This window comes from Oreochromis niloticus, linkage group LG18 (assembly GCF_001858045.2).
Source record: "Oreochromis niloticus isolate F11D_XX linkage group LG18, O_niloticus_UMD_NMBU, whole genome shotgun sequence".
Lineage (NCBI taxonomy): Eukaryota > Metazoa > Chordata > Actinopteri > Cichliformes > Cichlidae > Oreochromis > Oreochromis niloticus.
Genome location: NC_031982.2, coordinates 18977347 through 19001565, shown reverse-complemented (window position 1 = coordinate 19001565; position 24219 = coordinate 18977347). Strand labels below are relative to the sequence as shown.

The following is a 24219-nucleotide window of genomic DNA, read 5'->3' as shown; positions in this document are numbered from 1 at the left end:
ACGGGCCATTTTGCTTCTCTTTTTACCGTGTCATCAAATCATAGCACATATTAAAATATGTCTATAAAACAGCCGTGGGTCATCTTTCTCATCCAATAACGCACGTTTTTTCCATATTACTGGTGTTGGGAGAAAAAGTAATGTAATGCGAAGTGCATCAGGCTCCTTTATATGGTCCAAACTGACATAAACAACATTATGACAGTTTTAGTAGATTTCCTTTAACATATAGTCAGCTTTTAGCAAAATGCCGATCCCAACAGCTAGTCATAAGAAAACATTAAGTCTCTCTTTAAAAACTGTAAAAGTGCGGGTTTTTAAAAAGAGTTAATCAGCGATAATGTCCGATGATTAAAGACTGCTGAAGTTGGCTGTGTGGATTAGTCCTCAACGTTTTTTCCTGGCTTCTGTTTGACTACGTCACTAGAGATGATTTTCAGAGCTGCAAATAAAAAGCTGTTGTCCTTTTTTTTCTCCTGAGCACCAACTAATGAAGACTCAATATAAAAAAGTAAACTAAACACCCTGAGCTGCCATATATTTTTTGCATGCTGTGCAGTCTGAAGCTTTTTTGGCTCTGATAAGCGCAGTATGCTCATATTCCTGCATGCAATCATTACTTGGCCCTGCTCTATCAGTACTTCTTGGCTGCTATAACTCCTTAGTTTCATTTACTCTAACCAGACTCATCGGCTGTTTATGTAACACATTAGACGCGCATCTCAACACAAAGGTAATACTAAGATCTGGATCTGATTTTGCTCCGCGCTCTGTGACACAGAGGTGATGGACACTGGCTGGCAAGGGTTTTTGAGACGAACACAGGGTGAAGCAGAGCAAAAGACGCTGGGGTCGGAGAGGAGGAGGCTGAACGTTAGGTACCAGTTGCTGCTGACATGACACAAAAGTTTGAAAACCAGGTGCCACACCAAATCCCAGTTGGTCAATGAAAGGCGGCTCGTCCTGGCTGTGGATCTGAACCTTGATGCCTGCTTCGTAGGAGGTCTCATCTGTGGATACAGCACGCCAGAAAATACAACAACATGTACGGTCATCGACGGAAACCAGTGCTGTTTAGCGATCCAGCAGTCACATTAATCCAGGGTTTCTACCCCTCCGCTTTCATCATATTAATGGAAGCTAATATAAGAAATAAACTCTTGTGTCAGTGTGCCGGTTCAATATCAAACAGATTTAGAACCAGAATTAATTACATGCTATTTATTTTATGAATGTATGGTCCCATTATGTTGTGGCCCACCATAAATGAGAAACAATAAGTCACTAAATGCAGTTTTATTAGGTCTGATGTCAGTTGTAGACCTGGAGAAACATATCAAGATGATAAGCAGTTAATCATGGTAGTACATCACTTCTTTGTCTGCTTCAGTGTGGTGCAAAAAAATATATAGGCAAAGATTTATAGGTAAAGTGAGAGATGTACAACATTCCTCTGTGGAGCATCCATTTGTCATAGAGATGACAAAATACTGTGGCAGTTGTCAGGACTTCAGGGATAAACCAACAAGCTGATGAGATTTCCACATGGAAATCTGCACAAATCAGATGTTACTGTAAAAATGCTTCACTGACCTGTCTCGCCCCAAACAGGCAGGTATTCATCCTGCTGAATATCCAACATGATCTCCAAGCCGTTCCCCGTGCCGCCCTTTAACGTGGTCAGCAAAGGGTTGCCATCTAATCCCGAGTTGAAAGTGTAGCATTTTCCATACCGTGTGTAAATCTGTAAGAAAAATAGGACACACACAGAGAAAAATGAGCACAAACAAAAAGTTCAATCCTTTTCACGGTGCAGCAGTACGAGCTATATTACATGCCAGTCTCGTATTGTGCAGGACAGGTAATCTTGCAAAGATTTTTGTGATTATCAGAGAAGGCAGCGCAGGTTTTAAACAGGCACCTGGCTCTGATTTGAGGAAGTAATGAGTGCTCCTCAGCAGCAGCTATCAGTCTTTACCCAATTTCACTCAAAATTTCCCCCCCCCGAGTGATTTAGACTGAATTTACTATTTTGCCATCACTTAATGAGAAACATATGAGGTGGAAGCTCTCTGGACACACAAGCAGACATTTTTGTATTTTGCTTTATAAACTTCTTAAGAGACCAAACCTATGCCAGGAAAGCTTAGCAGGATTTAATGTTTGATGTGCAATCACTACAGTAGATTTTCTTCTATGTTTAAATAATTTAATTTCAGGTTCTGTGCCCAGAGGTGATTTTTTCTTTTTCAATTTTATGGCTTTTACCTATAATTGAAAAATTTCTATGTCATCTACCAAGCAAGTAAATATAAATCAGTCTCAGAAGGATCAGAATGTAGAATTAAAATCATCGACTCTCCATAGATTTAAACAAACTATAAGCATTTCAAGATGCTGATCATCATGATGTGTGCAGCAATCTGCTCTTTGTGTTCACACCAACAGCTACACATTAAAATGCGATAAGTTATGGTTAAACAAGAAAATCATAGTACGGAAGCCAAAAGGAGACAAAAAGTCTCATAAATAAATGAAAATGAGTGTCACTGAAACTCTGGCAGTTGCAAATGTTCTTACACTCAAAAATATTGTAAATTCAGAAGTATTTATCTAAATTTATGTTATCGAAGTTTCACTTTGTAATGTGTAGTTTGCAATCTGTGCTTACAATATTATTTTATATAATGATGAATTGAAATCAATCTCAGGTTAAAGCTTACAGACCTTAAAGTCCAATTTTAATGATCATAGCTGCCCTAATAGACTTTCTTTTCTAATCATCGTAACAAAAATGTGTGCTGCTAGCATAAGATTTTTGATGTTCACTTCTGTCCCCACATTTCTAAAGAATATATTGCACCAGGAAGGACAGAAGTTTGGATTTATTTCCGCTGTGGTAAGGTCATAGGAAGAGGGCTGCTGGTTAAAACTCAGCCAGCATGGCAAAGCTGATCTCGAGAGATCAGATTCAGCGTTCCATGTCCAGACCCAGACAGACTCACATCCATCTCACACAGATAAGACAGGGCTTTGTTTCTTCCCCCCCTGCTGGCTATATAATGTGGGAGTGCCTATACACATCATACAATGTATGACTGTTTTAAAATATTCATATTTATGTTTAGATCAAATGACAGCATCAATCATCCATACCGCACACCCAATACGAGTTGCTTAAGAGCAACAAACAGATAGCAAAATGTAAATCCTGCATATCTCAAGCCATCAATCTGGCCAAAAAGAGAGAATTTGAAGATTTTAAAGCCTCTCCGTTGCAATGAAGCCACCATGGGTAGCTGACCTCTTGCAGCCTGTAAGACTTCCCACTGTAAATGTCTCACATCAGCTGAAGCTGTCACAGTTACATGTTGGATTTTTATGACTTGGATCTAGCTGTTCAGACCCACCTCAGCAAAGGCAGGGAGCTAAATGTGACGCCTGTGACAGGTGAGGGTTTTATATCTGGATGTGTCTTGCCAGGTTTAAAATATTCTCAGTCCCTCTGCATGCAGGCTTACCACTGCAGAAACTTCCCCATTCGCCCTTGCTAATATTTTCTAAAGACGTTATAAGCTACCGGTTTGTGTGCGAATGTATTTACTCAAGATATCACCACGCGGAAGAGCGGCACTATGGTTTGCAAATGTCACCCACTTTCTCGCTTCAGTTATTCAGAGATGAATGGCTGTAATGGATCCACGTCTGGTGCGTTTAAATGGGAAACTCAGCTGCATATTTTGACGCATATCCTCCTCGTGCCCAACAGATGTTTAATTAGAGACGCTGAAATTTTAATTTGAACTGATTTATGACGTCTGAATTATTAATGCGCTCAATGTTCTTCCAAATGTTGTCATGTTATAAAGCAAAAAAGACATTAGAGGGACTCGGGAAATAGCCAGTCAACATAGCCAAATAAGAAACCTTTAAAAACATATAGCAGACACTGAAGCCACATCATTGTGTTTGTGCTGTTGAGTGAATTTTAAGGAGACATGGGTTTTAATGAGGGAACAGCTGTCATGTCTTAAAGGCAAAAAGCAGGACAGGCTTGTTTTGCAGCTCTGAAACATCAATGACTTAAAAGACCCGGAGAGAATGCCTGCTGTAGCTTTGTCAAATGCTAACATGAATTATTAATACCCCATATAAACAACACTCACATCCACACCTGGCAAACACCATCTCTCTTTCTGTACATACAGTGCTGAAGTTTTTGTAGGTGCAGGTCTCCCCACGAAACCTGCACTCCAGCAGCATGTCCTCGAGCTGGTGACCGAGCCGACCCATCATCTCCGTGGTGTTGGTGCGATAATTGGGGGGTGGGGTGTAGCTGCTGAAGTCCAGGAGAGTGAGCAGACCCTGCTTGTGATTGTCTTTAAGGATAGACAGGCTCCTCTTTATCACTGTGTGATTATGATACAGGAGGTCCAACCAGTAGCCGCTGTGATACAGGTCATCTTTAGTCAGAGAGGATACCCGGAAAACATTTTTGTTGCAGAAGGTAACGGCTGGGAAGGACATGTTGTGAGCCCAGACCATGTAGATCTTGGTGACAGCGGGGTAGGACATCAAATAGAGGATTCGATTCCAGGACCAGGTGAAGAGGAGACTCAGACAAAGGAAGAAGGCCATGATCCAGATGACCCGCTGCGGTTTCGACTTGTCCGGAGAGAAGACAAACTTCAAACCGTGGATCTTGGTCCTCATTATGAAATCCACCGTGATCTCGTTCCATGTTGCTTTCAGCGAGCTGGACTGTGGGTTCTGAAGAGGAGGCTTCTGGGCATCACTTGATTTGTTTGGCTCCATGGAAACAGATTCGGATGTGGAGTCTTAAACCTTAATTGCGAGTCAAGGAAAGTGCTTCGTTGTCAAGTGCAGTTTCTCAGCTGCCCCCACTAGACTACAATTTACACATTTTCTCCACATGCATCTTAATATGTGTGTAACAGCGCGTGTGTGTATAAAAGATTCCAGGTAGCAGCAACTGGAGTCCTAACATGCAGCTGTCCCACTGTTCAGGCTTGAAAACACTTTGCCATGAAGATATAAACAAAGGAACTGTGCTCCTTGGGGGATGTAAAATTGATTTACATAATGATTCCTTTATGAGAAAAACAGCTGAATCACTCCATTAACAAAAACATCCAGCGTAACTATCCCCACTCCTTCGTCAATAGACAAATGGACGTGATAATTGCAGATGTAAGCGACGGCTTCACTCCCAGAGGTAATCACTTTGAAAATTCGGAGAGGCTTACCCCTGTTGCTCAGATCTTTCACTCCTCCATCCCCCCTCTCCAGTGCCAGACAATACTTGCAGATTTCAGTGGTTTCTCTTTTTGTGCAGTAGCTGCCCAGAACCCAACTCCTCCCTTTTTCCACAGATTGAAGAGATGCTTTTTAGTGTGTTGACTTGAAGCCCGCAGAAAGGAATATAAAGCTTGTTGCCCCCCTACTCACTCCCTCTACAGTCGACTGGAGAATGAGGTGGAGCCACTGGATGAAATTGTTTTCCTCCGGTGATGAAGTGCACCTCCAATGGTATAGAGAGGAGGGGGTTGGTGGTGGTATTGATCAAAGTACAAATAATTGTGCTAAAAAAATTCCTCTACAAAAAAAAAAAAAAAAGATGAAGTCTGAAGTTCTTTAATATTGAAGCATCGCTCGCTCATGGGTCGATATGTCTATTTAATTAAAGACTGAAAGGGAGGCAGCAAGTTGGAGAAAAACAGCTAAATATCCTTTCAAATGTGGTAGAAAAATATGTCACAGCACAATCTGTGATCTTCGTTTGCTCCAGTTTCAAGTATAATTTCACAAATGCAGAGTAATGAGGGCTGACATCCTGCGGCATGCAGATGTGGCTCTGGCTGATATTAAAGGTGCTTTGCTCCATTTAGTGAGACTATCAGAGGACTGTGTTTGGCAGAAAGTGATACTTTCCCCCCATTATTTTAGCTGGAATAATTTCAATCTGTAATGCGAGTATTGGCTGGGTAACCTGATCAAAGCTGAGGTGACAAATGGTTGTAAAAAATTATTGCGCAAAGTTAAAAATAGAAAGAAAATGTTTTATTACTGCGCAGACTTAGACCAGAGGGTGTCGTCTGCAGGTTTAGATGGTGGGAGCTAATAAAAAATAATTGGATTGAACTTATTTTAATATAACACAAAGGAGTGTAAATGACTCTCGGGCTTTGTAGAGTCTGGGTTTCACTGACTAAATGCCAGAGAGGATCTACCAACTGATTCTGTTAATACAATAATAACATATTCATGTAAATTATTTCAGTATTTGAGGGCATAAACATGACTTTTTGCAAAAAGGCTGAGATATTAGAAATGAAGAATTCTAGTAACTGATCGGCTATCATTTAATAACTTAAGCTAATTCCAGAAATTACAGCTGCTGTCCCTCTGCAGTGGACTTAAAGTATCCCACAATGCCTTGTAATAAGTTGCATGCAACCAGTGGTCACCATCCAACCTTTGGATACAATCAATAATCTCCCTAAAGATAAATAAAGAGAAGGACGAAAAGAGCAACAGGAGCGCTCAGCAACACAAACTACCAATTCTATTAATTTATTTAGGATAATGTGCATTTCACAGGCAGATATATGTGCATAGAGATTAGTATTTGGGTAAATATGAAAGCGCAGTTGGCTAGCACTGCCCTGGCTGCTCAAGAATCCAGGAGGTCACCGCATCTGAAGAGATGTATTCACACCAAACATAAAGTTCTCAGGCCTTTTATGTTAATAAAACAAAAACAAAGCAAACCATTACATCTGACTCTGAAATGATCCCCTTGATGAGCAGTAAACTGAGATTTGATGTACATATCATGGTCATTTTACTTCATCAGCTCAGAGCATCAGCCCTGAGCTGGGCAACAGTTTTTTTTAACGTCCTGCTTTTTCAGGTTGTAATTTCTAACTAAAAGCCAACTAAAATCTATCATCCATATAAATATGAAATGATTTCAGTGTGATATCAGGAGCATTTCGTCATCTTTGGGCAGAGCCTGGCTAGCCTCACCTGATCTTTTAGGCTTTATGCTAAGCTAAGCTAACTGGCTCCAGCATCACAGTTAGTCCTAAAAAAGTCTAAATTGTGCTGATAGTATGTATCGACTGAATGCTAATTAGGCAAAAAATTAAAGTTTAGGAAAAAGAGGTAGGAACATAAACATATGTGGTTCTGTAGTGTAGCGGTTTATACATTCACCTGATAAGCAAACAACCCCTGCTTTAGTTCCAGTAGACGCTAACCCTTTGGGTTGTGTCAAGAAGGGAATCTGATGTTACTTCAAACACAGCTCCCCACTGTGGGACCCCTTGTGAAGAAGGGAGTAGCTAGACGTAGCTTCTAAAAGAGCATTTATAAAAAGTACTGACGAGGGCTGTGGATCAGTTACTGTTTTGTTTTTTTAAAGTGGTTTCACTTTCCTACAAAGGAGTTCTTTACAACCTCTGTCTTTTCTGGGGAAGGGGCTAAGATAAACAACATAAAGACAATTAAGAGAAGCTGTTCCACATATTTTTGACACTGCCACCTGGCGGCAGTACGACGCTTCAACATATAGATGATGGTCTGCAAAACCCTACATCACACCTAAGCAGATAAACGTCAAATTACCCCTGTAAGAGCAAAATGGGCTCAAAAGAAATGCTTGCACATAATCCACAGGAAAGTCGGATATGTCACATTGAATTAGACACATGGCACTTCAAGCAGTCCAGCAGCCATCAAACCTACTTTAAAGTGCCAAGAAACACCACTAATTTAACCGTTGTATCTCTTCTATTTTCACATGTCGTCTTATTAAATTATTGTGCTGTCTGTGGTGATCGCGTCAAGATATTCATCGGAAATATTTCTGTCTTGGTTTGTGCTGTCCTCAAAATCAGTGCTGACAGCAAAGTATACGGTAGTGAAGGTGTGATTAGAAAAAAAACAAAGCTTCTGACTCATGCAGGATAAATATAGGTCGTTTTTTAATCTTCAAAGAAGCAAAATGTGATTCAAAGAAAGAATTACATAAAAACAATTTCTACCCAGCCATTTCATTAAAGCCAAATTTACAAATGCATTACAAAAATAAAGCAACACTGTTTCCTCTGTGTTCAAAAGTCGTCATATTAATAGTCTGATAAGATTAATGAATGCCTGGATACTGAAAAACAAAGAATAGAGAAGGTTACAGCTTCAATACAGTAATAATGGTTATTTTCCCTCTGTGTCCTTTCTAGCTTTCCAACAGCAAAACAACTCAATTAATTGGCTGAATTTAGCTCTAACAGCTACTATATGTCATGTCTGCACCACCCATCCTTTTTGCCCTACAGACACAACAGATTCCCAGTATTGCTTTTCTTTTAGCCTTATGTCTGAACTACTTTATTCTATAAAAACAACTGGATAAGCTTTTAATTGGAGAAATAGGGTATCTTTAATAATAATAACTTTAATTAGAATAACTATTTGCATAGTGCTTTTCAAAACGCACAGTTATAAATTGCTTCACAGTTTGCATAAAACTACACATTAGCAATAAATATACAAGTCCAATCTTACAAACACACAGTCAGATGCATTGTCTTACATTAATTTCTGCATACACACTTCCGTACATGCATCAGAAGAACAAGAGCCAAAAATAAAGGGCAAAAGTCAACCAGCAGAAATTAGTTTTCAGCATTTGTTTAAAATAAACCACAGATTCAGCCAACCTGATGGGCTGAAAAGGGCTGTTCCGAAGTTTATGCGATACAATCTCAAAATAATCACCTCTGGTTTCAAAATAAGAGCAACCCAGGGGCCAACCCCTGGAATACAAGTCTTACTGGAATTTCACTTGAAGCCAGTACTAGCTAATGGCTAATTTTTCTTTGCAGTTTAGCAGAAAACAAGACTGGATGAGCTTTGCTGGTCAACAGTAGTAGCAATGTTGCTCATTGTTTGGCTTAACAGAAAACTACAGTCATGTATCATTAGCACAGCAACAGTAGCAGATTCCTTTGAAGCTATTTAGTAGATAATCCAGGGGTAGCATACGCAAAGAAAAGTGAACTGGACCAAGCTGAGCCTTGGGAGACACCACATATCAGGGGGAGCTGATGAGGACATGTAGTTATAAATATGAAATTTGAAAAAGAGAAATGCCAGAGATACTGACCCAGAAACTCTATAATCTGTAAATAAAAATGAAGGGCCAATAAGTCAAGCAGAACCCAAATGGAATACTTACCTTTATCTAAGCTCATAAGAATCTCATTAGTAATTTTAAGTATTGCTGTTCCAGTGCTATAATTTTGTTGAAAACCAGACTGGAATTTATCAAACATATTGTTACCCTATTTCAAGTAGCTGATGAGCAGCAGCTTTCTTGAGGATTTTAGAAATGAACAGCAATTTGGAAATTGGCCTATAATTGTCTAAAACAGTGGGATCTAGGGAAGGGTTTTAAAACAGACAAATGCTGACTGTTTTAAAGTATTCTGGCATGCAGCCAGATGACAGAGACTGACTGATAATAAAGCGAAGTGGGGGGGGACCTCTTTAACAAATTTAGGAGGAATAATGACAGCTGGGCAGGAAGAAGTGCACATATGAGAAACTATACTCAGGGAAATCAGAAAAAACTGGAATAATAGAATGGGGTGAGAAACCTGTACAGGTTGGAAGGATCCAGGTTTAATGTGCTCTATTAATATAATAAGGCAAGCAACCCCCCCCCCCCCCCCCCCCAAAAACAAAAAACAAAAAACTAAATAAATAAATAAATAAATAAATAAGAAATGTTTCACATTGAGCAGACGACATGACAGGAACACCAGACTGACATGACGAGCTCTTTTCAGTGAGAGCGATCCAGTCAAATTCTGATATTTGATTTGTACTGACACGACACTTGACAACCTCTGTTCCACACCCAGTAAAGTCACCCAGGCAAAATAAGGAGAACAAGAATACTAATGCTGTATGTGTAGCAGCAGAGTAAGACACACAACAATACCATCTTATCTGCCTTGTTTCTCCATTTATTGACCAGCTGTACAGACTTCCTCTATTCTCATCGTCTTTGGAAAGATGCCAATAGATATGAAGCGCATTTAACTAGTAAGTTAATTGCTTGAGCTCATTTATTCTATTCAAGCGTAGTGGAGGCGTGTGGCAGGCTGCTCCCGTGGTCTCAGAATCATCCCTCGTCAGCAGTTTGAACTAAAACGCAATTTCATTACTGATCCTTAGAGGTTACTAGCAATACATGACAACCATCTTTACTCTCTTAACATGTGCTCTCTGTCTGACAGCGGCTATCCATCCTTTTTTCGATGTGGTATTTTCAAACAAAAGTAAACCGTGCACTTATGCTTCTTTCCAGCTAAAACTTTTTTATTCTTGGTCTCTACTAGCTGGCTTTGCATGACTCACAGTTTGAAAATCTTATTTATTAAACACTTGCAGAATTTTTCATTCATGCAGAATCTTTTTTAGCTTTGCCACCCTCCCTATAAGTCAACTTCCCTCTCATTGGCTGCCCTTTGCAAACAGAAGGTTTGAACAGCAGATCGGTGGAGCTGCTGTTCTCACAGTCAGGGCAAAACCAGCCAAAAACACTAAAATGCTCCATAGAGTCAGTTGATAATTCTGGGATTTTATAGTAGTAGGTATTGTAGCTTTAAAGGTAAATGCTGGACAGATTTAATTATTCTTTGTATTAATTTGTTTGTAAAATAATTGCAGATTTCCTAAATTGAAGAGGAACATTGTCGCATAAAAAGGGGCTTTGTACTACCAGGCTAACGTGAGTTATAAAGACAAAAGCTTTAAATCTGGTGTCAGACTCTGTAATCACAGCGCTGCAATGATTTCAGACTTTTTTCTAATATGACAAACTTTCATAACTCTGTTTGTTTATCAACTCTTTACCAAACCATTAATTTAATTAAAATATCCCCTCCAACACAGTGCTGCACTAACGCAAGAATATATAGCACTCTGGGCAAAATGTAATGATTTTTCTTCCCGATAAAATTGCTATCCTCCGTACTGAAAACAAACGTCTGCCTCTCACAGACTGCTATTGTTATCATCCTTTGGATGAAAATGTATTTAATCTGTGTCTCAGTACCGAAGCATGTAATCAGAGGGTTGTGGTGTAATAAAAAAAATACCAAATTCAAATAAGCATCTCAAAGAAAAGTAGAACTATTTGAAATATCTATTCTTTCAGATTTTTGTATTACTAGCCCGGCTTAAAGAGCAACTCGGTGATCCCTCAGGCTGTCAGGGAATGACACTAACCATCCTCTTTTATGTCAAAGCCGAGGCAAACCCCAGCGGTCTCATTAGAGGAGGAGCAGAGTTTTGACTGAGTAAAGGGGAGAGCTCCTTCAAGGGCCAGTGAGAATGTTCAACACCAAATGAAATCCTGGCAGCAATTAGATGCACATCACAACTGCACAGAGTGCAGCTTCAGCTTCAGCTTCAGGTAGAAAAGAAGCTGGACACAAGACATGCCCAGCATTAATGTCCGCTCACTATTAAAGCTTAGCTAATTAGCTGATTAGTCATTTAGGGTATTTACAAGCTGTTTAGGAAAATCTTAAGCAAAAATGCAAAACACTGTTTTCAGCTTTTCGCTATTTCTTAGTCTTCTATAACATACAGAGAGTGCAAACAGTTAACCAAGAAAATAACTTTCAGATTAATTAATAATGAAAATAATTAATTCATCTGTCCCAATGCCCTAATGCCTGCTTACTGAAAATGCACATAAAAAGGATGCTGCTATTATAGTACATGTATTATTAATCAGTCTGTTAAATAATCTCTCCCTCTCATGCACACTATATATAGTTTTCCTTTAATTAAAAGATGTATTGATTAGATCATATAAAGTTCCCCCGCTCAGTTTGGGATCGCCTCCTTTACAATAATGCCAGTTAAGTAACAGATGCAAATCTAAACATTTGATAAGCTGAGATCAGAGAACATTTGTCAGCCTCTGAGAATCTAAACTGATCTAAAGCTTATCAAAACAGTTGCTTATTCAGCTGACAAAAGGATTAATGCGTAAACAGAAATGACCCTGTGTTGGCTTTGAACTGCATTTTACACCGACTGCAACGTGTTTGATTTATTCCACTCGGTGCATTTTCCGATGAGCAGGCCAAACCGCGCTGACAGTAAAAACAGTATTCAGTGTCAGCCTTGAAAGTTTTAAGATAAAAATTTATAAAGCTCTGTATTATTTAGAGCTTGAATAAATAAAGCCGGAGCACACTGAGTAGCTTAGCATTTTCTCTATGAGGTCAGGATTCCTCATTGATATGCAGCATGTCAGACTCGGCTTTGCATGAAAACTTGAAAAACTCCCTGAGAATTTCCAAATTTTAGATTTAGGCCAACTGAGAGACAGGCCGAGAGACACTGTGATTTAAAATGACCAAACAAATGCAAATCTGGACGAGACAGCCAGACAGAGCAAAAATGTTTGCAATCAGACTGTCGCTCTGTTGGACGGGCAGCTTCTTTAGCAGAGGGAGACATCTTGTGGCCTGCCTCTAAATGAAACTAACCTCTCACACAGCCACTTTGTATGCTGCACCAGTCGTGCACGGAAACCCTGAGTGGATATTTTTGCTAAGAGAGGCTTATACTGTGAAATGCCTCATATAAAATTCATCAAAAGGAAGAAATATTGCCATACACTTTGTAGAAAAATGAATTAAGTACAAAAATACACCAAAGCTGCTCTGAAAGAACATATTCAGTGTACATTTATTAGACATAAAAATGTTAGTCCTTGTTTTTTGTTACATTTTTCAAAAAAAAGTGCTGTTTCCTTGAGCTGAGGCAGCATGTTTTTTTCTGGTTCAGTTAAAAATGTGCCCTCCCATTACTTATTTAAAATGTAGCATAATTACAAAGATGTCTGGCGCAGCATATGTACAGTATATCCTCCCAAGCAAACCAGGTGGAGGGCAGATGCAGTCTGTATCAATAAAACACAGATGCAGCTGGCTACACCTGCTGTCTTTCTCCCTTGTTCCATTCCAGGCAGAATCCAAGAAACGCTGTCACTCAAGCTTTCACTCTGCAGCCTGCAGTCACACTTTGATAAACTCACTCCTCGAATTTCCTCACCGGTACTTTTGCAGGGATAATGTCTTTTTTTTCCTCATCTTGTTTGCTCAGCTGGAGGCTTTTGGTACCCTGAATCCATTCAAGGATAAGCACTTGCCAGCAGTCTAAAATTGCCACAGTGTAACCCAGCATTCCATCAGGAACTTTTTTTGCCCCCCTCGTGTGTGTTAAGAATAAAAAGCATATCCTTAAACGTTCCTGGGGCTATACACCAACTCTCTCCCTCGCCACCATTTACAGAACTTATTATTAGAGAATACAAATTTTGAAAGCCAATTACACGTTCATAGTTTAAAAATCACAACTGAAAAAACAAACAATGAAGTATATTATATGGGCAAAAGTACCTGGGCACCCACACGTTACTCCTACAGGAGCTGCTTGGCCATGAAAACCCATGACATTAAGCTCCCAACACAGAATTTTTGTGCAGATGCCAGAGGATGCCAGAGGAGTTTTGGAGCTGTGCACTTACTGAGTTACCACAACATTGGTGCCTCAGTACTTTATGTGGTCTGACACTTGGTGGCTGACTTGCTGCGATTCATAATCACGACATAAAATCATGACATTCTTAGTCGTATGCTTTCTAAATTTAATTTTTCTGATAACCTTACAGAGATTTAAATCTTTGTAACTGAAAACAGTATGTTAATAATACTAATTAATCACTTATTCTAACCTATAAAACTATATTCAATTGAATTTTATTTTTATAGCACCAAATCACAGCAGCAGTCACCTCAAGGCACTTTTTATATAGTAAGGCTAAGACCCTATGTATGTATGTATGTGTGTGTGTATGTGTGATATAAATGAGTTACATAGTGTTTTGATGCATTCATATGCAGCATGTCACACTGCGTTTATATCTGACTGTGACATGCTGAGTTGTTATTAACTCAGCATGTCACATTAATCGCTGAGTTGTTATTAATAATGAAAAACTACCTTTCTAACCTCTCTAACACTCCACTTCAGTTAATATACAAATCATTCACCGCAGTCATGGGGCAGGTTTACAGATGTATGCTGACGATATGGTGATATATGTCTCAGACAAAAATGTCTCGTCTGTTTCTTTGCATCATTTACATTCCATAGCAGCACGACTTTAAAACTCTCAGCATTAATAAAACTGTCAGTTTGCCTCTCTTCCAGGGCTCGGTCCTGAAAGAAGCCCATGAGTTAAATTTAGAGGCAATTCACAGAACAGGCCTCATTTAGATATTAGATTCTCTCTCATTTACCTTCAGAACCTTCAGGTGAACCCTGAAGCTACTCAGCTACTTTAAATCTTACTATACTGCAGTCTGAGCTCTGTGTTGCTTTGTCTGTTTACGCCTACTTGCATTTGAGTCTTGTTAACATGTGTATTTATTGTATAGATTGGGTAGGTTATTGATTTTCTCGGTTTGTATTTAAAAGTCCCAACTAAGGAAGAGCATTCGAAAGTAGTCTAGGCTATAAATAGTGTGGTGTGTTACGTGGGTCATGTAACATACTTCTCCCTATAAAAATAAACTTTAAATAAATACAAACATACAGTACATACAAAAATAAATGTTTGTTAAGGTAGACTGCATTACTAGGTGCTTGACTGCATACAAGTTTATACTCATGGCAGTGAAAACACCTGTATTGAAAGAGGTGTGGCCTAATACTTTTGCCCACATAAGGCATTTCCAACAATGGGTGATGTCTAAGCTCCCCTGTCTAAAGGTGCAACGGGTTGAAAAATTAAGACAATGCAAAGAAACAAAAATAGCAGAAATGTAAACAAGTTAGGGCATTTCCACTTTGGGAGGCTTAGTAGGCTTCACCCCTGTTATTGACTGAACTGGATCTCTGCAGCATGTTTGTGGTGTTTTCAGATATTTTAGTGGATTTATCTGAAAGACAAAAATAGATGGCTTGCCGTGCGGATCATTCATTTGCATGTTACTTAGCAATAATACCTGGTGATGGTGTCAGTTTAATGGAGCTATGCAGTATACTCCATTTGTCCATATATGATTAATTCTGCCTTAAAAACAACAACAACATGGCACAAACATGGCCAAATTACTAATGCTGATGTTTCACAACAAAGTATCACAAACCAGTGGGTTCATCTTTTATATACAGTCTATGATACTGACCAAATAGTCTTGAAGAGTAATCTCAGAAAGCAACTCCACCCTTTGAAAGGTGCAGTGCATAACGTTAATTGGCTAAGAGAGCAGGATGTAGATCCCAGAGGCCATTAGTGGAGAAAAAAAAGCTAAATATGGCTTCTGAGGTAATCAAAAATGAAAAGAACTTGTGATATGAACCATGAGTCATTTGTGCTCCATCTGTGTTCAGTAGATTAGGAAAACTTGGAGTACAATGCATGCTGTTGTTTGGATATCATGATGCCAGGAGGCTGATAATCTACAACAAAACATAATGGTTCTATTGGTTTTGGACAGAGCTATATTTGTGTCCGGTGTCTCCACCTAACAAGCCAATTAACTTAAGAGGTTCTGTCAACTGGCACCTCCGATGTCTGCTTATGGTCGTATGCCGGATGTGCAAGTCAGCATAAAGCACCCTCGCACAGCACCCCCTCCATGAATTCCTTCAGATTCCTCCTCAGTGCCATTGACTGGACTGCCAATGTTGCACTTAGAGTAACAGCGATTTTCACAGTAATCTTTTCTGACACTGAGTACTGGAATAAACACATTAAGTATTTGTAATCTGGTCTGTCATCTATGCTCGGTGCCTCAGATTTGTTTATTTCATTGTTTGCACTATACTCTATTTTATCTCTACTCTCCTTTTCATGCTCTAGGCAGCAGTGTAATTTTGTGCTCCTTCACACACCTTCTTCCTTTCATCTCTCCTAATGCTTCCAGTTGTGCATCGAGGCACTGGCTCTGCTCCAAAGCAGGCTGAATCACAGTGATGGTGTCAGTGCTCAGCTGAGTCCCAGTCCCACCTCAATCTAAGCACAGCGCAGCCTCTTTTTCTGTTTTCTCATTCTCATTTGTTTCCATTTTGTGTCAGCGCTCCCCTTCAGCTCTATTTGTCGCTTTTCACCCTTTCCACCTCTCTCTGGTATAAGCAACTATTCTTTTGTACTTTTCCCCACGTTGCCTATTTTCTCTCTCCGTCTGCAGTCAGACTCATTCTGAACATCTCTGACACTCAATCCTGTCTTCTGCTTCTTTTACTCACCTTTCTCTTTTCTTTGACCTCCAAAGCCAACATCAGCCTCCAGACGATACTGCAGCGCATAAAGTAAAACACCAGCTCCTGGCTCCAGCTTTGGCAGGCAAGACTTAATGTAATATTAAAAAGGAAGCTTAAACCAGAGATCTTTTGTTACAACATAAACTAATAGATCCACAGGAAGTTCAGTCACAACATAGAACATCAAGCGTAACAGGATAAACATGTTAGGATCAGCTCTCTGCAGTGGCACGGGCCGGCTAAAGTGCTGAGCTGGTGATCGATTGAAATGATATTACACCAGCTTCGGCATGCATCCTGCATATACACAATGACAGATGATTTATTTGGTGTGAGCCAGTCTTGCAGGTTTAATCCACAGCAATGATTCAGGGTGTGTTGGGGTGCTTACGCTTTTGAGTATTAATGAGGTAATCAATCACACGCCAGTTCACAGACAGCGTGTAAGGCACCAAGATGGAGGCATGAGATTAATTTGATAATGAAGTAAAGCCTCCACCAAGACACTTATTTGGCAGATCATATATATTATGATCTAAAAATGGTTTTCTTTAATGTGATGTTGTCCTAGCTACTAAAAACTGTAATCTGAACACGGCTTGTTACCACAGACTGATCCAGGGACATTCAAGGCTATGTTTCTATGTATATTTAGAGCACTGCATGGGCAGAACATTCCCAGCCTCTACCATCTGCCAGCTTTTAAATATACGAGAGTCGTTCTCCACCAGTAAATTACAGCATCTCTTCCCCCAAAAAATATTTCATTACTTGATGCAGAGGGAGTGATTGCACTTGGGGGCGCTGGTATTTCCCCTATGAGATTTCTCAATAGGACTGCACCCATACCCAGCTCATTAGCTGAAACATCTGGTCTTTCCTGTCACTGTCAGGCATGCCAGGTTTCTCCAGCCACTGTTACTTTGTCTAAAATGTTACACATACGTACACGCATGCATGTACTGAAATAGATCTGAAAGGACATCTGAAAAATGTTATCAAACTAAAGTGATGTATTAGTTGTATGCTACAACTAATATGGTCGTATAACTACAAAACTTTATACTAAGGGTTTTAAATAGGAAAATAGAGCTGTATGTTTATTCTAATGATGTCCTTTTGAAAGCCATACCAAAATGGATCAATTAAGTGCATCAGCAGAGGTATTTGAACGATTCAGTGCATATATTTTCTCAGGTTATACCACATACACAGAGCTAATTGTCGGATGTTGTCTAGACCTTGTGTGAGTCATTTTGAGTTGATGTTGCTGAAGTATATAATGGGTAATCTCAATTCCATCCCATCTTATCTCCTGTGAGAGGACCTGCCTCTCAGCCTCCCACAGAAAGATCAGCAGGCCGAGGGAATCGAGGAAGGGGAATTCAGGCAGCTCTATGAATCTTTAATTAGTCCCCTCTATACTTAGGCCCTCCGAGCATCTCCAGTTTCTGACATTTAGCTGAAATTTGCCCTTTGTATGCAGGGATGTGAAGAAGCCAAGGTCATCTGACTGATCACAGCGATATCAAAATGCATCTTTATTAGCTCATATGCACTGTGTTGTTTTTGAGAATATGACTCAAACCTGATGAGTCATTTGAATGTGCAAGTCTTCATAGTAGGTGTCAGGTTTGGTTTGAGTTGAAAAGCCAAACCTTTTCTTTTAATGTGAGTCACTGTCACCAACAAAAAATAAATAAATAGCAACAGTAGGGCTACATTAGAACCACTAGGTAATTAGTATAAATCGTTTGCCTCTGTTTCACTGCTGGTTCCCAAAGAAACTGTGCAGCATGAGACACCCGTCTCTGCGCTGGGTTTTCATCACTCAAATCAATGGCCCATTTCATCGAAATACAATCCTTCCCCTGTCTCTGCAGCAGCACGATTAAGTTCCGCTCAGATTCTGCTGACATAATTTTATTTCTTTGGTAAAGACCTGAAAATTGAGAGGGAAAAACTGGAGTTCACAAAAAACAAAAAAAAAAATGAAGGCACATGAGTTAAGACAAATTACCTTTTCATCTCTACAATGACATTGCTGTGTTCCTGTGACATTATGTGCTTTAGATTTTTGTGATCGAAGACAAATATTTAGAACATTTGGTGCCATTACTGCGATGAAGATGACAATCCTTCTGAGGTATTTACAAAGAAAAACAGTAACATGTTAAAAACCCTACTGGTCTTGAAAACAGCATATGCTTGCTTCATAATGCATGATGCATGATGCCAGCAGAGATTTGTTGAACCATATGGCACCTCAGTAGATTAAACGTTTCGGAGGATACTTTTAAGAAAGTAACTCTCATTTCTCCTTCAAGAAAAATTACAGTTAATAGCAGTCACAAAGTGAAGAACTGGACCCAGCATAAATATTGGCATCACTATAAAGGCGAACGAAATATATTCCTGCTTTGTAAACAGAGATAAAGCGCTGCTTTATTAGTATTCCTCAGAAACTTTTCCTCTTCCACCCACGTACCTATTGTTCTCCCTAAAGCTACTATATCTTTTACACAAACATGTCATTTATACTAGTATTTTAAAAAAAAAAATAGGGATTATGTTAAGAAAAAAAGCTAAATTACACAGTGACAGCATAATTTGAATCAAAATGATGTCTCCTCTACTAACGATATCTGATTTGAATGATTACGTTCATCATGACATCATGACAGTGCTCATATTGGAAATATAACGTCTTTGAGCAGATCTCCTGGTGTTTATAAACATAAACAGACTCATTTTTCACGTCACCCCCGGGCAAAATGAAGCGCTGGAATCGTAGCTTTATAATGAATATTGAACAGCTCACAGTTGTTGGTAGTTTTGCCTGAGGCTTTGTTTCTGTTCAAATTTTGCTTTCAAGCTTTCTATTAATAATTTCAAATTGAAGATTTGTAACACACGATTTGACACTTCCCATTAAATATTTTGTTTAAATATTAATGAATCAGCAATTAACCTGCTGAGACATTATGAAATATTGCAGACAGAACATGTTCAACCTCTCATTGTGATCTTGCTTGGGATTTTTTTTGTTTTAGCCCTAAATGATTGAGACGTAGCTACACTGATCTCACTAGAGGTGAGACCTACATGAGGAGCCTTACTTACTGTGGTGAAGTTCTCTGGACCGCAGTCCTTGCCTCTGTATTTGCAGTCAAGCAGCATCTCCTCTATGTTATGACTAGTTCTCTGCACAAACTCCAGCATGTTGAAGGTCTTGCTGGGGAAAAACTTGGTGTTGCTGTCTGTGGGTTGCCCTATAGCGGCCATGAAATCATCAAAGTCTCCTTGTTCCACGCCCAGGAGTCCAGCCATCCAGAAGATGTCATTCCTCCGGAGCTGGGACTTTCGAAAGGTGTTGTAGTTGCAGAGGGTTATGGCTGGGAAATACATGACGGGACTGTCCATTTCATCCAGAATTGTAACATGGGGGTATTGATAATACTCGATCACACGGTCGGCCACTTGGAGCAGGAAGATGGAAAGCGAGGCGCTGAATGCAGCAGCCCAGAGCAACCGGCGGAAAGTCACTCCACCGGGCAGAAATATGTGGCTCAGGCCGTGGAGCGTACAGTTGGCCCCGAAAACAGTGATGTCTGATGGGGGACGTGGCGCTTCCTCTTCTGGAGCTCCCATTTTCTCCAAATTTTTCCTCAGTCAAGTTTTGCGGTGTCAGATGTCGTGTGGCTGCAGCGATGCCCTAACGAAAACTGATGGTAGCAGAGACGTTTAGCCAACCAAGGGGAGGCTGGACAAGACAGGGTCTGGTTTCCCTTTCTCACCCGAGGGAGGGGAAAGGGTTGGATATCTGGAGCTGGGAAGCAGCGATGAACTGTAATATCAACCATTCCACAATAAGATCTTAGAGGGCACATTGAACGCAAGAGATAGAGTTTCAACTGGGAAGTAAGCCTTGCTTCCCTCGCGGGTAGCAGTGGATAGAGTCCAGATTGATGCAGCAGAAAGGCAAATTTGAAAGAGAAGCACATTACTGACCTCTGATACTCAAATACTATTCTCTTCTGTTAAAATTCATTTTCCAGTGGAAGCTTCCAGACAGTTATTTGTGTTAACTTGTGAATACTTCCCTTTAACGCTTGCATTGGGGACTTTTACTGTTTTATCTCAAACTGAATGATTCACTGTCATTTAATCAGTGGCAGCCGGTCAAAACCCTTGGAGACATCATAAATATGATGTCATGCAGATAAAAACATGGCTGTTTGACAGCCAGCTGACATTTTGAAGCTACAACATGTGATGAATTCTCAATTAGCTTCACATTTAGCTTGAGATGCCACTGTCACACCTTAGAAGCTACACTGGAGTATTAATTTAGTGCTTTCTATAATAGCACCTGCATACGGATTGTTCTGAAAGGTCAAAGTATTACTCTTTCATGGTTTTCACTTAACTTTTTAATTCCTCCTGACAGAATCTAAATATGACACCCGTGTTAATCATGTTATGAAATGTGTAATTTGTAAGATTATTATTTTTTACATACAAAGCATTATGTTAGAGGGTAACATACATATCTGACTCATTTCTTTTAAACCATTGAAAGGGGTTCAAATAAGTACACTAAGTTCTTGTCAGTACACATATACCTGATCCTTTAAGTTTAAAGCAAACATCATCTTCTATCCTGCTGCAGTCTCCTTATCATGTGTTTTGTAACTGCATCAATTATTAACGCGCCCTCCTGCATATATTTCAACTCATGGACAGAGGTGTATATTTGCAGAATGTGGGCCTGAGGCTACTTCAGTTCATCCTGGTAAGAATCTGTCTCGACTAGAATTGATCAGCTTAGAGGAGCAGTCATTTAAAGCAAAGTTAATAAGGTAACTGATGCTGGGACCTCAGCCACAGCTTTAATGGCCTGCCAGGACTACTTATAACAAGGCTGGTTAACCAGTTCAGACCAGCTTTCTTTCCCTACTAAGTAATCTCTTATATTTACTTATACTGATTTATACCTGCTTCCTTTTGGCTACCACTTTTTTGATGCTTCCATCTCACTTCATCGTTCCTCTTCTTTATTCAGGTATGTGCACTTACTTCCTTCAGTTGCTGCGAGTGACAGCTGATTTCTGTGAGCCGTATTGTCTTGTATTCATGATATGTGCATCTAAAAGGTTCAGCAACCCAGCAAAAATATTAGCTGACTTTTATTTGTCTCTTTGAGCACCTCAGCACTGTGTGCCATTATTTTTTGATCGATCTGTTCAAATCCTGTTCTGAACACTTCCACTTGTACGTCTATAACTTCACAAAATACCTAAAACTTGAAAAAACAAAAGTTTCTGCAGGAAAATGACCTGATTTCCATGTCAAGAATCTGTATGAGTGACGAGAGCTGGGTGGGAACCAAAACGATTCAGCCGTTTGGCACCAATCAGCCCAACAGCCTCCTCTGTAGTACATGCCATTGTGTGCCCCCCTCATAGTGTATTAAAAAGGCAGGAGATTACTGGCTACACCAACATAATCGTCACTCAACATCATATGTGGTGAAAACTGGATTTTAAACAGCATGTGCAAAGGAGATGCAAAAGGAGACAACCTCACATGAGAGATCATCGAAAATTAAAAATTAAAATCAGATATGGTTTTTGCTTTTTGTGGGTGGAACAGCAGAACTTATTCATCGCATGTAACAACAACCATGTTACAAAGGATTTGCAACCAATTGGAAGTCCTATAGCAAGCTCCCTGTAAATTTTAAGATGTTGCTTCAACACATCTCTGACTCTAATTTTTCCTCTCACCTCTGTTTTGGTCCCCACCAACTCTCAGGAGAAATATCTGGTTCTTCACCTGAAAACAGTTCCACAATGTTCACCAGCTAGTTGCTAATTTTTGTTTCTCTGCAGTTTGGAGGCAGGCGAATCATTCTGAACCAGACTTTCATGAAAAAAATCTGCCTCCTGTTGCTTATGAGAGCAGTGGAAATGAATGTGAAAAAAAAGGCTGTGGGCAGTACGACCAAACGAATGAACTGAAGGCACTAAAACACTTTGAGGGTAAACTGCAGGGTGACTCTTCCTGTGGTTACATTACGACAAACAACACAACAACATTGCTCATTACTTACCGTCATTTACTCCCTGGGTAATGTAAGAATATTGATCGGTGCAGCTTTAAGAGCTCTAACATTATAATTAACTTGTTACCGCGTATATGCACTTAACACTGTCATAGCCCTAACTCTATCATTTAATGTGCGCCAGCCGGAAAAGGACCAACGTACACCATCAGTCATATGCACTAAGTACTGATGGTACTTACTTTTGCATGCATACTGCACATGCAGTCATATTTATCATTTTGATTTGCATTTATTTGATTAAAAGAGGTGTCCAGCACTACGCTTTTTGTCATGTTTTCTGTGATCAGTGTGACACAAACTGTAATATCCATGAATATAAGGCTTGTCTGCAAACCCACTGGCTAGTCTGCTGACTTAACCTCTTGGGTCAACAGCTGATTTTTTTCAAGGATTCCTGTGTAGCTTCACATATCCAGGGATAAACTCCCTGTTCACCCTTCGGTCATTGTTTATAGATGTACAACATTATCTTTTGCCCTTTCTCACCAACTATTTGTGTGTTTGAGTCTTTCTCTCTCTTCTCTCCTTTCTCTCTCTTTCCCCTCACCCCTCAACTGGTTGTTGGTAGATTTCTGAATTAATTATTTAATTAATTAATTAAATAACCACAACCCAAATTTATAAACTTCAGTGTTAATAAAGAACAAATGCCTTGGTAAAAGTAATGCTCTGCATTTGCACGTCAAGTCATTTAACATGGCCTTAAATTCAGGAAGTAATAAAATAAATTAAATTGAACAAACTGTTTCAAATCGACTGAATAGTTTTAGTGTTAATAAAAAGTTTTAGTGTGGTGTTTTTTTAGTCTCCAGATTAAGCTAAAGCCTACAAAGCAAACGACCAGCAGGAACCGAAGCTTCAAGTTGCGCACATTCATATGCACATATCTGTTTGTAGTGATTAAGGTCAAATATTGTGCTTAGTGAAAAATGCTGCAATATCCCTTCAATTTTAAATCTATTCCTGAATCCAAAACAAACAATGTGATATTACAGGATTGTGTATGAATAGCATGCCGGTGGGGGCGCATTTCGCTCATTTTTTTTTTTACAAATAAATATTCTACAGACTAAAATAACACATAAAAGGTCAGAGTGAGGGTTCATGACATGAAATGACGGGCAACACTATGTTGCAACATCAGGATGCAACAAAAACTAATGATTTGTTTGTTGGCCAGCAGCCTGCTGGAATTTCCCACCAATTTAAAATTTGACACATGCAATAAAATAACAGACAAACAACCTCAAACCTCGATGGGAGTTCTTAAGAAATCAAGAAGTTCAGAAAATATTCTAAAGGTGTAGCACAATTTAGTCGAGCATTGAGGTGCGTGTACATAAAAACAAAAAGGGAACCAGCAAGCTCTTAAACCTTGAAGATAGCATTCAGTAAAAGAGAAAGAACAGGGACCTCTCCCTCAACCAACAGGAGGAAAAAAAAGCATAAAAATGTGAAACTATAAGGGTTCAGATAGAACAACTTAAAGAACAACTTTAAACCATGACTTCATGTATAGACAGTTTGCTGAGGCACTGAGACTTTCTGTATGTGAATTCATTAGAGACTTCTTCATTATGCTTTCAGTAAAATCGGCACTGATGTTGTGTAAGTACCATCTCCGCTCTTCTCTATCATCTCTCGGGAAATGGAATTATCTTTCTTCAACTACAACAAACGCTAAAGTTGTCACAGTGTATTTG

General features: G+C 39.5%; 1 protein-coding gene across 6 annotated transcripts in view; it reads right to left on the bottom strand.

Moving 5' to 3' along the window:
• Positions 1 to 24219, bottom strand: part of asic1c (acid-sensing (proton-gated) ion channel 1c) — a 107421-nt gene that overhangs the window by 16024 nt on the left and 67178 nt on the right. The window contains exons 1-3 of one of the 6 annotated variants that reach the window (XM_005476430.4): positions 19510 to 20154; positions 1594 to 1744; positions 883 to 1010 (exon numbers count right to left, since the gene is read on the bottom strand). In XM_005476430.4, the coding sequence (XP_005476487.1) occupies positions 883 to 1010; positions 1594 to 1744; positions 19510 to 20037 (807 nt within the window). In that variant the 5' untranslated portion in view covers positions 20038 to 20154. Of the gene's footprint in view, positions 1 to 882; positions 1011 to 1593; positions 1745 to 4206; positions 5568 to 19509; positions 20155 to 24219 lie in introns of those variants that run through there. The other 5 variants (XM_005476425.4, XM_005476427.4, XM_005476428.4 and 2 more) reach the window with 5 other exon arrangements.